This window comes from Xiphias gladius, chromosome 9 (assembly GCF_016859285.1).
Source record: "Xiphias gladius isolate SHS-SW01 ecotype Sanya breed wild chromosome 9, ASM1685928v1, whole genome shotgun sequence".
Taxonomy (NCBI): Eukaryota; Metazoa; Chordata; class Actinopteri; order Istiophoriformes; family Xiphiidae; genus Xiphias; species Xiphias gladius.
This window is the reverse complement of record NC_053408.1, coordinates 14,866,246-14,880,211: the sequence shown is the minus strand read 5'-3', so window position 1 is coordinate 14,880,211 and position 13,966 is coordinate 14,866,246. Positions and strand designations below refer to the sequence as shown.

The following is a 13,966-nucleotide window of genomic DNA, read 5'->3' as shown; positions in this document are numbered from 1 at the left end:
GAAGAGGAACAAAACAAAATGGAGTCTGGGTTTTTTATATCATGTTTGTACCTGGAAGGCCATAACTTTATCAAAAGCGTACATATAATAATTAAAATGTTCTATGTTTTTGAAAAAGTATAACCGGCCAAGTATGACACAATAAGCTGGGAAGGTACTGTAACCTCTTCAATTACAAAAAGGTTACTCACATACGAAAAGGGAAACAGGATATGTTTGTAAAGGTTTGGGCAACATTTATTGCTTTTGTAGTGGATGGACTTAATGGATAATGGAGAGGAGGAGTGAAGTGACTGCTCCTCGGTGTAAGCCTTGCAGTCTGTTTCGGATGAGATCTCTAGACAGTAATTATGTGAAGTTTAATCAAATATAGTTTGATAGTTTATTTTCATTTACATTTTCTCTATTAGGAATTAACTAATGTATGAAAGGAATGGTTGGAGTCTGAGAAGTAACTTTGTTGTGTTTTATGTTGTTTAATTTTAATTGCCTCAGTGTGCTCTTTGGATTACGAAGCATTGATTTGTTTGTTGGCTTTTGTATGTGTGTGCGCACAAGGCAAATAAACAAACAAACAAAATTAATCAAATATAACCTCAAGGACCACCAACTAGCTTTTCCCAGAGCTTTCAACCGTATTGCACCATCTTGTGAATGGAATTAAAACCTTATATTAAACCTAAACAACTTCGATCCATTGAAGCAGACCATTAAATACGTTTGAAAGCTTAAGAAAAAGCTAATTGTAGATTTTTTTTTTTAATTTTTTTCAAACTGAGCGTGACCGTTTGCAGTGCAGCACAGAGTCGCCCCCTGCTGCTCTGGAGGCTCACGCACAGTCCATTTCTCACCGGAAATGCAATTCTCTGCTCTGTCTGTGGGGAGTGTGGCGCGAGAGATCCTGGTAAAGCTGTGTACATACAAACTTCTGCCTGGAAGAAATCGATAAATTGTTTTCTTTCACCTGTTTATCTAAAGTCTGGGAAGTTTTACCGTTTGTTTCTTCAAATCCACAGGGAGTAGCGTTCAACAAATTGAAAATGCCCCGCAGACGACAGGTAAGAACAAATCTAGCTTGCACAAGAGGGTAACGTTAGCTCAGTTAGCACCGATGTGTTCTATTCTCCGGATGGCGACAATGTTCCACCATATTCCAATCAATAATCCGACAGTTTAACATGCCAAAACGTGGTAGTTACACTAGTTGTGCATGCCATCAAGAAACATTTGATTATATCAGTGATTTTAATTGTATTAGTTACATTAATGTCTTGCTTTTGTCAACATTTTTTAGCTAACGATAAAATACAGTTTGGTTGGCGGTAACGTGCAGCTAAGCCAAATCTGAAAATTTGACATAGGTATTTTTGAAATAAAACGAAGTTTTGGGGACCATATGTTTGCCGAACTCACCACAATACCGCAGTAACGAATCATATAAAATAATATGTTAATGACACCGGTAGGAAAGCTCACCAATAGTCAATACAACTTAAACTCTGAGATTTGTCAATAGTCAAACTCACCAATAGTCAGTGAACCTTAAACTCTGAGATTTGTCAATGCAGTTTGGTGCCACAGTCTCTTAGCCGTATGAGAGAACGGAGGCAGCCTAGCTAACGTTACAGGCTAAGCTAACAATAATAATAGGTTGTTGAGGTGCTAACTAGGCTAACTACTTTTTGGTGTAACCACTACTGTGGCTCGCAAATGTAACATTATCTGACTAACCTAGCGTCAGTTGCTCTTTCAAAAGTACCAAATGCTAACTGTGGTAAAATGTATTAGTTAGTCGTAGACGTTACTCGTAGCTGTTTAGCCTAACGTTACTGCAAACCTAGCTAACAGCAAGCTGTCAGCTGTCTGCGGCCTTTCTGTCAAAGCATGATTACAGAGGTAGCTTGATTAAAAACGGTGGGTAAAACTGTAAAGAGCTCTTGTTACACAAACATGCCTTTGTCCCAGATTTTGGGTAACAGCTATTAGCAAGCTAACCTCATCGTTTGTCTTTTGTAAGACAGACCCTCATTGTTGTCATGTCTAATTTACATCACTGACACTTTCCATGGCACATAAGCTTTTCAGTTTTTGAACCAGGATTATGGAATTTGTGTAGGATACCTCTAATTCAAGTTTTTTTTTTTTTTTCACTGATAGAGACACATGGCTGGGAGCGGTTCAGATGGAACTGAAGACTCTGACTCGTCTGCTGAAAGAGAGCAGACCAATAGTTCAGAAAGTGATGGAAACATGCCCAAAAGACAGCGTCTCACCAGAGCCTCCACGCGCCTTAGCCAAAGCTCTCAGGGTTGGGCAACATATCCCGTTCATGTAATATAAAGCTTTTACAGTCTTTTTATTCTCAGCTGTTTTATAAATGTGATGGTTGTTTGACTTTTGTTGCCTCAGATACTCCAGACCTGAAACGAGTTGCGGACCATGATGAATCTCCTCCACTGACGCCCACAGGAAATGCTCCCTCCTCTGAATCTGAGCTGGACATCTCCAGCCCCAGTGCCTCTCATGATGAGAGCCAGACCAAAGACCAAGCCAACAGAGACTCAGATAAAGACCTCTCCCATCGACCCAAGCGTCGCCGCTGTCATGAGACCTACAACTTTAACATGAAATGCCCTACTCCGGGGTGTAATTCACTTGGTAAAATCTTATATACAGATAATCTTATAGGAATTTCATTGATTTTTAATTGTATTTAATGACATCCTCTACAGTGATAAAATTATTGTATCAATGTAAATAACTTCCTTTTCTCCAATTGCCCAGGTCACCTCACAGGGAAACACGAACGTCATTTTGCTGTGTCAGGTTGCCCTCTTTACCACAATCTTTCTGCTGATGAGTGCAAGGTGAGTATCTTAAAATAGTTAGTTGTAAATTTGTTATCTTTGTTCTGCCTTGCTACTCGACACTTTTGTCGTTCTTAATCTTCCATGATTTATTTTATCCCCTCATGATGCATTCCCTTTAACAATTATGATATTTATACATCTATTTTACGCGATACCTTTCGGGGTGTCCACAATGAGCTGCATCAGTCAGTTTAATTAATGGGTATTTAGTATCATAGTCAGACAAAACGGTGTAGAACTGTTTACTGTAGCAAGGGAGAACTCAATTTAATTGTCCTTGCCATATCACTGACTTACAGACAAACAATACATAAAACAATAACAAGAATTAAATATCAGAGAATTTCAAAATTACATGTAAAGTCACATATCATAATGAGGTCTTACTGTATAAAAGAGCTTCAAATAAACCTCAGAGTGCTATTATACAGTAAATTAATAGGCTTATGGAAACACTTTTAAATGTAAAAACTTTTTGGCAATTTGAGTAGTGAGGTGTGGGTTTTTAATTTTTCTTTTAAATCTATTCATTTATTTATTTCTTTACCTAAACTGTAATCAATCCTTGACTCTTCATTTTAGGTGAAAGCCATCAGCCGCGAGAAACAAGAAGAGGAGGTGAAAGGGCAGGAAGAAAGCAACTCACGCCATGCAACTCGTCACCAGGTGGTTCCATTTTGCAAAGATTGGCATTACATCTGTTAGTTTTACTTTTTTTACCAGCAAGTATATGAATGTTATGTACAGCTGCACAATTAATAGTGTGCAGTTTTCCCTAGTACAGGTTGTCTGCTTCTGCAGAATTGCTTACAGCGTTATTTAATGTACTGATAGTGTATTTCTAATTATCTATCTTATTATAATTTTAGATTTTACTGGCCAGCTCTCATATCTGCATGAAAGTGACTGCTGTATTTCTATTTTTCTTTACAGACACCAACATCGAAACAAAGCAGATACAAAGAGCAGGTGGCTGAGATTAGGAAAGGGCGAAACTCTGGCCTGCAGAAGGAACAGAAAGAAAAGCACATGGTACATCACGGGCACTCCAACATGCAGTTCTTCATTAGCTGTCACTCCACATTTTACTATTACTAGTCGTACTGCAGTACACAGCTGGTATGTTGTCTCATCTCTGTACTTCCATCTGTCTGATCCACAGGAGCATCGGCAGACACATAGCAACACCAGAGAACCTCTGCTGGAGAACATCACCAGTGAATATGATCTGGAGCTTTTCAGGAAAGCCCAGGCCCGTGCATCTGAAGACCTGGTAATGGGCTGTTTCATGTGTCCATCAGTATTACTCTTGCATGAAGATTTTCTAAACTAAAATAATTGGTCATAAATACCAACTGTGTGTAAGAAATATCCTTTTTGCTTTTTACAATTGAACTAAGGTAGGAATAATGACTTGGGCAGCTTGCTGTGGTGCTCTTCTGTAAAGTAGGACCTGCTTGGATGTTTGATACAAACACACTGACCATACGTGTATCTTTCTGTTTCTATATTCATACACTTGTTTATCTGAATAGCCAGTTGTCACTCAGTTTTCAGTATGTTAGCACCTTATCACATATGTTGATTTTAAGACCAGTAATAACAGCAGGACTCCTGCAGGAGAAGCTGCGTATCCAGGGTCAGATCACAGAGGGCAGCAACATGATCAAAACCATCCTGTTTGGCCGCTACGAGTTGGACACCTGGTACCACTCACCCTATCCTGAGGAGTACGCACGTCTGGGTCGCCTCTACGTCTGCGAGTTCTGCCTCAAGTACATGAAGAGCCAGACCATCCTCAGGCGACACATGGTGAGAGTCAGAGGCTGTGATACACCATTGATGTCTGACCATCTGACTGATAGCTCATAATAATTTAAGCTAAAAATAGAGTTAGAATAGAATAGAATAGAATTTTGGCAAAATAAAAGTTTGTTACTCATATTACATATAATTCATATTAAAACTGCATTATGGCCCTCAAATATATATGTATTTAACATATCTGTTCATACTCCTAGAGTTATTTGAAGGTAATGCTGATGTGTGTTTTATTTTGTGTCTTTTCAGGCAAAGTGTGTGTGGAAGCATCCTCCAGGAGATGAGGTGTACAGAAAGGGGGCTATATCTGTGTTTGAAGTCGATGGCAAAAAGAATAAGGTTGGGAAACTCAGACATCAAAATTTTTGCTTTCTTTACTTCTACTGGTTTTGTTTAAATTGGGAAATTGGTTAATATACAGTTAGGTAAATAAGTATTTGGACAGTGACACCATTTTTTAAATTTTGCTTCTGTACACCACCACGATGGATTTTAAACGAAGCCATCAAAATGTGATTGAAGTGTAGACTCTCAGTTTTAATTCAAGGGGTTTAACAAAAATATCCCATGTACCATTTAGGAATTACAGCCATTTTTATACATAGTCCCTAATTCCAAAGGCTCAAAAGTAATTGGACAACCAACACAATTAGAAATATAAGGATCATTTTTAATACTTGGATGAAAGTCCTTTGCGGTCAATGACTGCCTGAGGTCTGGAACCCATGGACATCACCAAATGCTGAGTTTCCTCCCTTGAGATGCTTTGTCAGGCCCTTTACTGCAGCCACCTTCAGCTGCTGCTTGTTTGTGGGTCTTTCTGCCCTCAGTTTTTTCTTCAGTAAGTGAAAAGCCTGCTCAGTTGGGCTGAGGTCAGGGGACTGACTTGGCCATTGAGGAGTCTTCCATTTCTTTACCTTGAGAAGCTCTTGGGTTGCTTTCGCAGTATGTTATGGGTCATTATCCATCTATACTGTGAATCAGCATCCTATCAGTTGTGCAGCCTTTGGCTGAATCTGAGCAGATATTATAGCCCTCTACACTCAGACTTTATCCTGCTACTTCTATCAGCAGCCAGCCACATCATCAATATACACCAGTGACCCAGTTCCATTGGCAGCCATACATGCCCATGCCATAACACTGCCTCCAACAGGTTTGACAGATGATGTGGTAAGCTTTGGATCATGAGCCGCTCCTTTCCATCCCCATACTCTTGTGCTTGCCATCATTCTGGTACAAGTTAATTTTGTGATTTTCCCCTTGTGGTAAACCCTCTGTATTTACATTAATGAAGGCGTCTCTTGATTGTAGAATTTGACAATTATACACCTGCTTCCTCCAGTGTGTTGTTGACCTGACTAGATGTTGTGAAGGGGTTTTCTTCGCCAAGGAAAGGATTCTGTCATCATCCACTTTAGTTGTCTTCCGTGGTTTTCAGGCCTTTTTGTGTTGCTGAGCTCGCTAGTGCATTCCTTCTTTTTAAGAAATGCACCAAATTGTTGATCTGGCCACCCCATTGGTGGCCTCCTTCATTTGCATCAACACCTCTTTGGACCGAAATTTGAGAGTTCCCATGAACAGATACAAAATGCAAATTCAACACCGGAATCAACGCCAGACCGTTTTATCTGCTTAATTTGTCTTGAAATTGTCATGAAACAAGGTAACGGGCAACACCAGGCCATTAAACTGTCAGTCAGTTGTCCAATTACTTTTGGGCCTCTGAAAAAGAGGGACTATTTATAAAAATGGCTGTAATACCTAAATGGTTTATGCTATTTTTGTTAAAACCCTTAAATTAAAGTTGAAAGTCTGCACTTCAATTACATCTTGATGGCTGCGTTTCAAATCCATTGTGGTGGTGCACAGAGTTAAAATTCCTAAAATTGTGTAACTGTCCAAATACTTATGTAAATAACTGTACATCTGTATAGGAAGTATCAGAGAAAGTGAGGTCTTTTTAGACAATCAAGTAAGGGACTATAACAAGTGCCGTCTTATCCCCAGATCTACTGCCAGAACCTGTGTTTACTTGCCAAGCTTTTCCTGGACCACAAAACGCTGTATTATGATGTGGAGCCGTTTCTCTTCTACGTCATGACTGAGGCTGACAACACGGGCTGCCATTTAGTGGGATACTTTTCCAAGGTAAATGAAAAACAAGAGTATTAAATGTACACACACACACACACACACACACACACACACACACACACACACACACACACACACACACACACAGTATATAGGATTTATATTTCTGTATACAGAAGTACCTAAATGTTTTTGTTTTTTTTTTTTTACTTGAAGGAGAAGAATTCTTTCCTGAACTACAATGTATCCTGTATCCTGACGATGCCACAGTACATGAGACAGGGTTTTGGCAAGATGCTCATTGACTTCAGTATGTACATGTTCACAAATTTTGTTTTTTTTTTTTTTTTTTACATTTCTCATCTTGTTGGTTGGTTACTGTGCCAGAATGGTTTGAGAGAATTATAACTGCCCAAATAGTAGGATCAATCACCGATGGGGAAAATTGCTTCGTGAGTTAAAAATTGATGTGTTATTTGGAAAAGACCTGTTCATGTATGTGAACACTGAAAAACTGAACTCTCGGCAATGAAAAATGAGGCAATGGGAAAGACTGTTCACATAAGAACTGAGACTGTCTTCTCCTTCGGGATGCCATGCTAACATGAAATATTTGACTTCCCTCGGGCAGTTTAGTGAATAGCTCATTAAATATAAATTAGAAATACTTATTGGTTTACCTTGTTCAGTTAATATAAAGTCAGTTCCCTTAACTCAGAAGTTTACGCACTGTAGAGGTAAACTGTTAATCTTGCCCAGCTTTATTGATCTTAAAATGTTTCTTTAAATGAAGCTGTTGTATCAGTGCAACCTTGACGGTCATGTAAGATTTTGTTGCCTCTTTCTCAGTCAACAGCATTGCTTCATTAAGGTAGTATTTATTGCAGGGCTCTTGTATTAGACTGCAATTGACAATACAGTTACTAGTGATATAATGTCCACCCCTGTAGTACCACTTATAATGCTAATGCTGGCATCAAAGTAAAAAACATTTTGCATTCATTAGTTATTAGCCATTTGGTATAAAATTATCTTGATTGGTCTGTTAATTTCATATACTGATGTATTTTGTGCCTTTTTAAAAAAAAAAAAAAAAAGTATATGGCATTTAGAAATGCAGACAACAGAAAGTAGATATAGGTTCTTAATCTTGAAAGCATTTTTTATATAAATGCTCTTGTTGACTGCGCTCTGTGCTTTGTTTAGGCTACCTGCTTTCCAAAGTGGAAGAGAAGGTGGGCTCACCAGAGAGGCCTCTATCCGACCTGGGCCTCATCAGCTACCGAAGCTACTGGAAAGAAGTGTTACTCAGATACATGTACAACTTTCAAGGCAAGGAGATCTCCATCAAGGGTGAGTGAGAACACTGAATTCATATGCAGGTTTCATTTGTATTGTTCTTCTACAAAAACGTTCAGTTTTAAAATGAAGCTTCGTGTCAGGATGGGAAAGATTTTTTTGTTTTACCACATCACCAAATGTGAACATTAATTTCAAAGTGTTTCAACAACGTATAAACACGTATAATAATATAAAAATATTTACTGTTGTAATATTTGCTTGATGCACAGAGATCAGTCAGGAAACTGCTGTCAATCCGGTGGACATTGTGAGCACGCTGCAGTCTCTTCAGATGCTGAAGTACTGGAAGGGAAAGCACTTGGTGTTGAAGCGACAGGTAAGATGCCTGTGTTTTTTTGTTGTTGTTTTTTTTTAAACTGTTGCAAGTTTATCATCTCTAAGTAATTTTATTATGCCAAAATGGTCACATTAAGAGATCATGTTGCAAACTTTCACATCTAAATGAAGTTAAATCTTAAATACTTTAGAACTTTGGCATTTTCTTCTGCTGTAACAAATTTAAATGCCTAGATAATGTGATAATTACCATAAAAATCTTTTTCCACATCCGTCAGTCCTAAACCATCTTTCCTGTTGAGAAATGACCACTGGTGCTTAACTTAAATTTAATCCTTGTATTTGACAGCCCAGTTTGTTACTTTTTCTTTCTGCCAGGACCTGATTGATGAGTGGAAAGCAAAGGAGATCAAACGAGGCAATAGCAACAAAACCATCGACCCTAGCTCACTAAAATGGACACCTCCCAAAGGGACATAAACACTAAGACCCTCAGGCTACTGAATGAACTTGCCCACAGCCTCACCAGCCACAAGTAGCCTAGACCTATGAACTGTCAATAAAGACCAGTGTTTTTTTCTTCATATTTTTTATCCTGCTTTGTTCTGCTTATTTGTGTCATGGAGCTTTTTTTTACTTTTATATTTTACGTTCATTCATATTTTAAGCACCATACGTTCCAAGACGAATGACTTCTACTCAGTTATTGTTAAACAGTTAACGGTAGTAAATCTGTTTGTCCTGTTTTCAAACTGCCTACGTCTACTAAGCTTTGAATGTTAAATGATAAACGGTCCAGTGTGGTGGATAACATGAATGTTTTGCTTTGCTTATGCAAAAAAAATACGTACCTACATTTGGCAGCATTTACAGGCTTTTATTTTTATTTCTTTCAGGAAATGTGCGTTTCGAAAATGGTAGTTGTTTTTGTTTGGGATTAATACAGTAATTGTTAGCATGAACTAAAGCCGTAAGCAGAGTATATTTTGAGGAGTATGATGTATGGGTAGCGTCTTCTTTGGTTGGTGTAAAATTGTATAGATCATAGTAATGTGTACTATTCTCTCCCCTAGCGCCATCAATACAGGATTTGGACACATTCCTCTGATGAACCTGCCAAATAATGGAATGATAAATTGAGATATTTTTAATTTGCTGAGAATATGATAAAATGATGACAATACCACTGTAAGAATGCACATAGAAATAAAACAAATATAAAACTCAGGTTTTTTAATACTGATACAATCATACCTTGCTTGTGTGGTTTCTCTGAAACATCGATCCCAGTGGCTGTTGCAGATGGATTTATTCTGGTAAAAGATTCTGTAATAAAAACAGAAAACATTTTAATGGGATTATCTTTGCCTTGTATTGTTGATCATAGTTGTTATATGTGTATTAGCAATTTGATATTTTTAATATCAATAAAGCTGTATTAATATTTTGAAATGAGTTGGATTTTGTTTCTTGGTGACTGTGCTTACCACCGCTGGAAATGCTTCTTCCCATCAGGCCAACAAACATCTCTCCTTTGTTTCCTACAATTATAAGGAAGTTGATGACAATGTTTGAAATATGTTTTCAGAGATATATTGGTTGGTTTTTCTCAGTGTAATTATACTGTCATTTGAAAGCAAAATCAAGCTACTTACGTCTATTTACTTGAAAGGGTTTCTTAATACCTGCAGGGTAAAAAAAAAAAAAAGGACAAACAAAAAACAAAACAAAAAAGTTTCCAGTCGATCTATTGTTTCATCTTCATTAACAAAGACATATAATGGAGCTTATTGAAAAAATTAAAACACAAACAATATTCATGTCATTTTTTTTTATGGAGGCCACCTGAGCGTTTTCCCATGAGTCCGTAGAAGCGAAGGGCTTTAGATCTCTTCATCAGCATGTCTATCGGGTGGGTGAGATCGGTTTCCAGTGACTCATCCTGCCAGAAAATTCATCACACATTTAACGTTTTATTGTAACATTATAAAAAATAAAAAAATAAAAAAAAATTGAAATTAAACATAATTTTTAAATTCTCACTTTTAATTCACACATCACATTTAAGCCACAACTCCTTGATATTTATTATAACTCAATCAGAAATTGCAGAGCATTTCTCCAATAAAAACTATTAAGTCGTATGTGTCAATAACTGTATTTAAATTACTAATGCTCACCTGCCAGTTTTTAGATAATCCACTCTCCTCATCCACACTAGAAGACAGTCCCTGATAAGTTTGCAACAAAGCACAAAAAGTCACAACAACAAGCTGGATCTTCCAGTTATCCATTTTTTGGCCAAGGAGAAATCCTTTGGTTCTGAATGTCTTCAATCAAAGCAGTATTTTTTTTTTTAGTCTGCAAAAGCTAAATACACGTTTAAGAATGATGTCGGGAGGATGTGATTCAGTGTTATTTTGTTTGTCCCAGCCGTATCCTGGGTGCATTTATATCTTTTGTATCCCTGCTCCTAGACCCCTCCCCTCTAAACATGATAACACGCTTCATTACATTAAAATCCTCCAAATTTGTTATGTTACAGCATTTTTTTTAGAGGATCCGGCTTTTTACCTTAAAGTACCGAGCAGCCATCACAAATTAAAAATCAATTTACGTGGTGAATTAAAGATGTTTCCCATTGAATGTACTGTATATCTCCAGTTGTTCTATAGCTGATACTGGGATGTCCTCCAAAGATTTATTAGCAGTCTTAAATTCAAAGCCCACATGTTCAGTAATATTAAAGCTTAAATATTTACTTTTGAGGTGTTCACCTTTCATTTCCATTTTTATTAGACATCTGGATTGCTATAGGTCTAAAAATATTCTCCTGTTGCTCATTTGTGACCTTGTGATGTGCACATGCTTCTTTGATATCAGCGAGGAAGAGGGCCGTGCAGGCGGGGCGGCTCTCTGAGCGTCGCTTTCCAAATATAACCATCTGCTTTGAAGGTAGAGCTTTTATTGGTTAGCCAAGTGACTTGATGCATTACTGCTCGTTCCAGATTTATTGAGCAGGACAACACAGATGTGGCATCTAAAGTCAAATGGGCTGGATTAGATGTATATTGATTTATTAAGATTAAGAACAGTGCAGATACACTTAAGGTTGTATCTAACGCTGATGATAAGAAGTCACACAGCAGATGAGGAAAATGTGCTCACTATTTATAGGTTGCAGGAAATAGACAATTGGCATTTCAATTGCTATGAAATACATATGAATTGTGTTGCACATCATAACCTGAAATATACTGAAATAGTTAACCCTGTTGATGTTTTCATGATCTTTACTTACTTAGCCATTAAATGCTCTGTTTTCATGAAAGCTGAGCTCTTTTTCCGACAATCTGGCTATAGAAATTTCAGGAGAGGCAATTACTTGACAATCTGTGCGCTGCAAGGACACCCACGTGAAACAAAGCTGACACACGCATCAAATGCTTTGATCCACACACAGGTGCTTCTAAAAGCAAGAAAAGCCTGGGGCAATTAGGCCTGAAAAGCAATTACACCTGAACAGCCCTCATGTGCACATAGTCCAATCCACAGCTAACGTAAAGTGCCGTATCAAAAGAAATCAGAGGAACAACATTTGCATATGAAATGGTTGAGTCACAAAGAGCTCCCGTAATGACAGAACACTGCATTTCCATGTGACGCAGGGGAGCAGCCGAGTAGGCCATTTCTGCTGCTCACTGCCGGTGATTCACTGCAGGGTGTTGAGTCCGATGTTAACTTCTGATTCATTCCACCTTCACTTTACGTGACTCTTCTAGTGCTTTTATGTTTTTTTGTTTTTTTTGGGGGGGGGTTATGAATCTCATATGACATTTCAAGTGGTGCACGACAAATTAAGGTACGGGCGTGGGTCACTGTGCCCTCTTCAGAGAACGCCAATCCTGATAAGACACGGGACATGTTACCTTGATTTCCGTGGATCGCAGTTTCTTACAGGTGCATCATGGGTCATGCATGGTTGAAGAGATCAGCTGTGCTGCATTTTATTGGGAGTGACTTGTCCATATAAAAAACATTATGTGTTTCTATAATGTATTGGTATTGGTTTTTATTGAGGTTTTTATTTTGAAATAAACAGTCTCATACAATTCTTAATTTAACCAATACCAGGTTTTCCTGGTTAACCCATCTGAGTAGGCTTTGATTTTGAAATGTTGACTTAAATAGCAAACTTAACAACATAGTCCTTGTTGGCCCAGCTCATCAAGTTGAGGTTTTAAGGGTGTACTGCACTCCACGGATTTTACACATGAAGATCAGTTTACTCAGAAGATTTACCAGTTTTACAAACTGAGGAGGTGGACTTTGACAGTAGCGAAGCAGAACGGCTGCAAAGAAACATTTTGTTTAGTTGAAGTGTAGAAAAAGTGGGAAATGTTGGCTCCAGTGTGTCTGTAACTTTATCCATACTAGAGACTATAAGTTAGAATATCTCAACCTCTGCTGCTTTGATTTGAACCATTTCTTAAAATCTGGCTCTTGTGAATATCCCAACTCTATGTTTTAATAAGGTGCAATACTTAATTGCTAAAGTACCCCTTTAAGGCAGGTTTCAAATAGTGCATTTGGTATTTCCCAGGAAATCCTCTTTATCTGCTTCATGTCAAAGGTTTATTACTAGTGTCCAAACATCTTTCACTGAGTTAAAGACTTGACTGACTACACTTATTCAGCAGTGGATATTACTTATTTTGCCCTGAAATGCAGTCTACTATATTGCACTGATCACCATCAGGCAGGGAAATTGTACTTGACAGATACAGAATACAGTATCTGTGCATCAATGCGGTCTGAAGTAATAAAAACCACCATTTTTTCTATTCTTGAATCATGTGCTGAACCGATTTCATGTGGTGTTTTAGTATATGCCAGTCTCACTGTTTTTCTTAGACAACTGTTATATTTATTGGTCTTAAAATCAAATATAATGTTATTTTATTCCTCACCTAAGAAAAGTTACAGGTAGATGCAGATAAATGACGCAGGGAGGAAAACCGATGGAGGACACCTTATTGTTGGAGCTGAGGGCCATAATCTCCTGTTGACAGATACTGTGTTATCAGATGAGCCACTGTGGTGAGTTTAGTCTGGAGGCCTGATATCATCACGTCTTAGCCTGACAGAACGCCTTTCAGGCCGACTGTTAGACCTGCTATCTCCACACAATCAGAAACCATCTTAACACTGACAAATTAGTCCATTCATTGGATTAAGTGGGCTTTACTGGAGCTGGTCAGTCGGGTGAGAGGAGGAAGAAAAGTCACACATGTTCGCTACTGTGCTCTGCAATTATAACATGCTATAGAAACTATTAATGAGCCTTAAATTATATAAGGGTGTCCATGAAAATAGTAATGAGAAGTTTGGTTAAAATTAAACATTTCATCGCCATCCTGTGATAACCATCTATCTCTCAGATGTTTTCATGTGCTAAGAAAACTTGCTCCGCTTACACAGATAATCATGTCGGTTTCTAAATGGTTTGCTTTGCTTAAGAAGTAGCAGGAGCATTTTCT

General features: G+C 38.0%; 2 protein-coding genes across 2 annotated transcripts; one reads left to right on the top strand and one right to left on the bottom strand.

Moving 5' to 3' along the window:
* The first annotated feature begins 1,016 nt into the window (after window positions 1–1,016).
* Window positions 1,017–9,019, top strand: kat7b (K(lysine) acetyltransferase 7b). Its single transcript, XM_040136148.1, has 14 exons — window positions 1,017–1,058; window positions 2,158–2,308; window positions 2,410–2,658; window positions 2,785–2,867; window positions 3,453–3,536; window positions 3,804–3,902; window positions 4,033–4,143; window positions 4,491–4,682; window positions 4,941–5,030; window positions 6,702–6,842; window positions 7,005–7,098; window positions 7,995–8,141; window positions 8,360–8,466; window positions 8,805–9,019. The coding sequence occupies exons 1-14, from the start codon at window positions 1,041–1,043 to the stop codon at window positions 8,904–8,906; spliced, it is 1,668 nt and encodes a 555-aa protein (XP_039992082.1). The 5' UTR covers window positions 1,017–1,040; the 3' UTR covers window positions 8,907–9,019.
* A 423-nt stretch (window positions 9,020–9,442) lies between these two features.
* LOC120794703 lies at window positions 9,443–11,021 on the bottom strand. The gene is made up of 7 exons (XM_040135956.1): window positions 11,001–11,021; window positions 10,607–10,657; window positions 10,272–10,368; window positions 10,082–10,111; window positions 9,914–9,967; window positions 9,681–9,752; window positions 9,443–9,539 (listed from the first exon to the last, which is right to left on the bottom strand). The coding sequence occupies exons 1-7, from the start codon at window positions 11,019–11,021 to the stop codon at window positions 9,505–9,507; spliced, it is 360 nt and encodes a 119-aa protein (XP_039991890.1). The 3' UTR covers window positions 9,443–9,504.
* Between the last annotated feature and the right edge of the window lie 2,945 nt (window positions 11,022–13,966).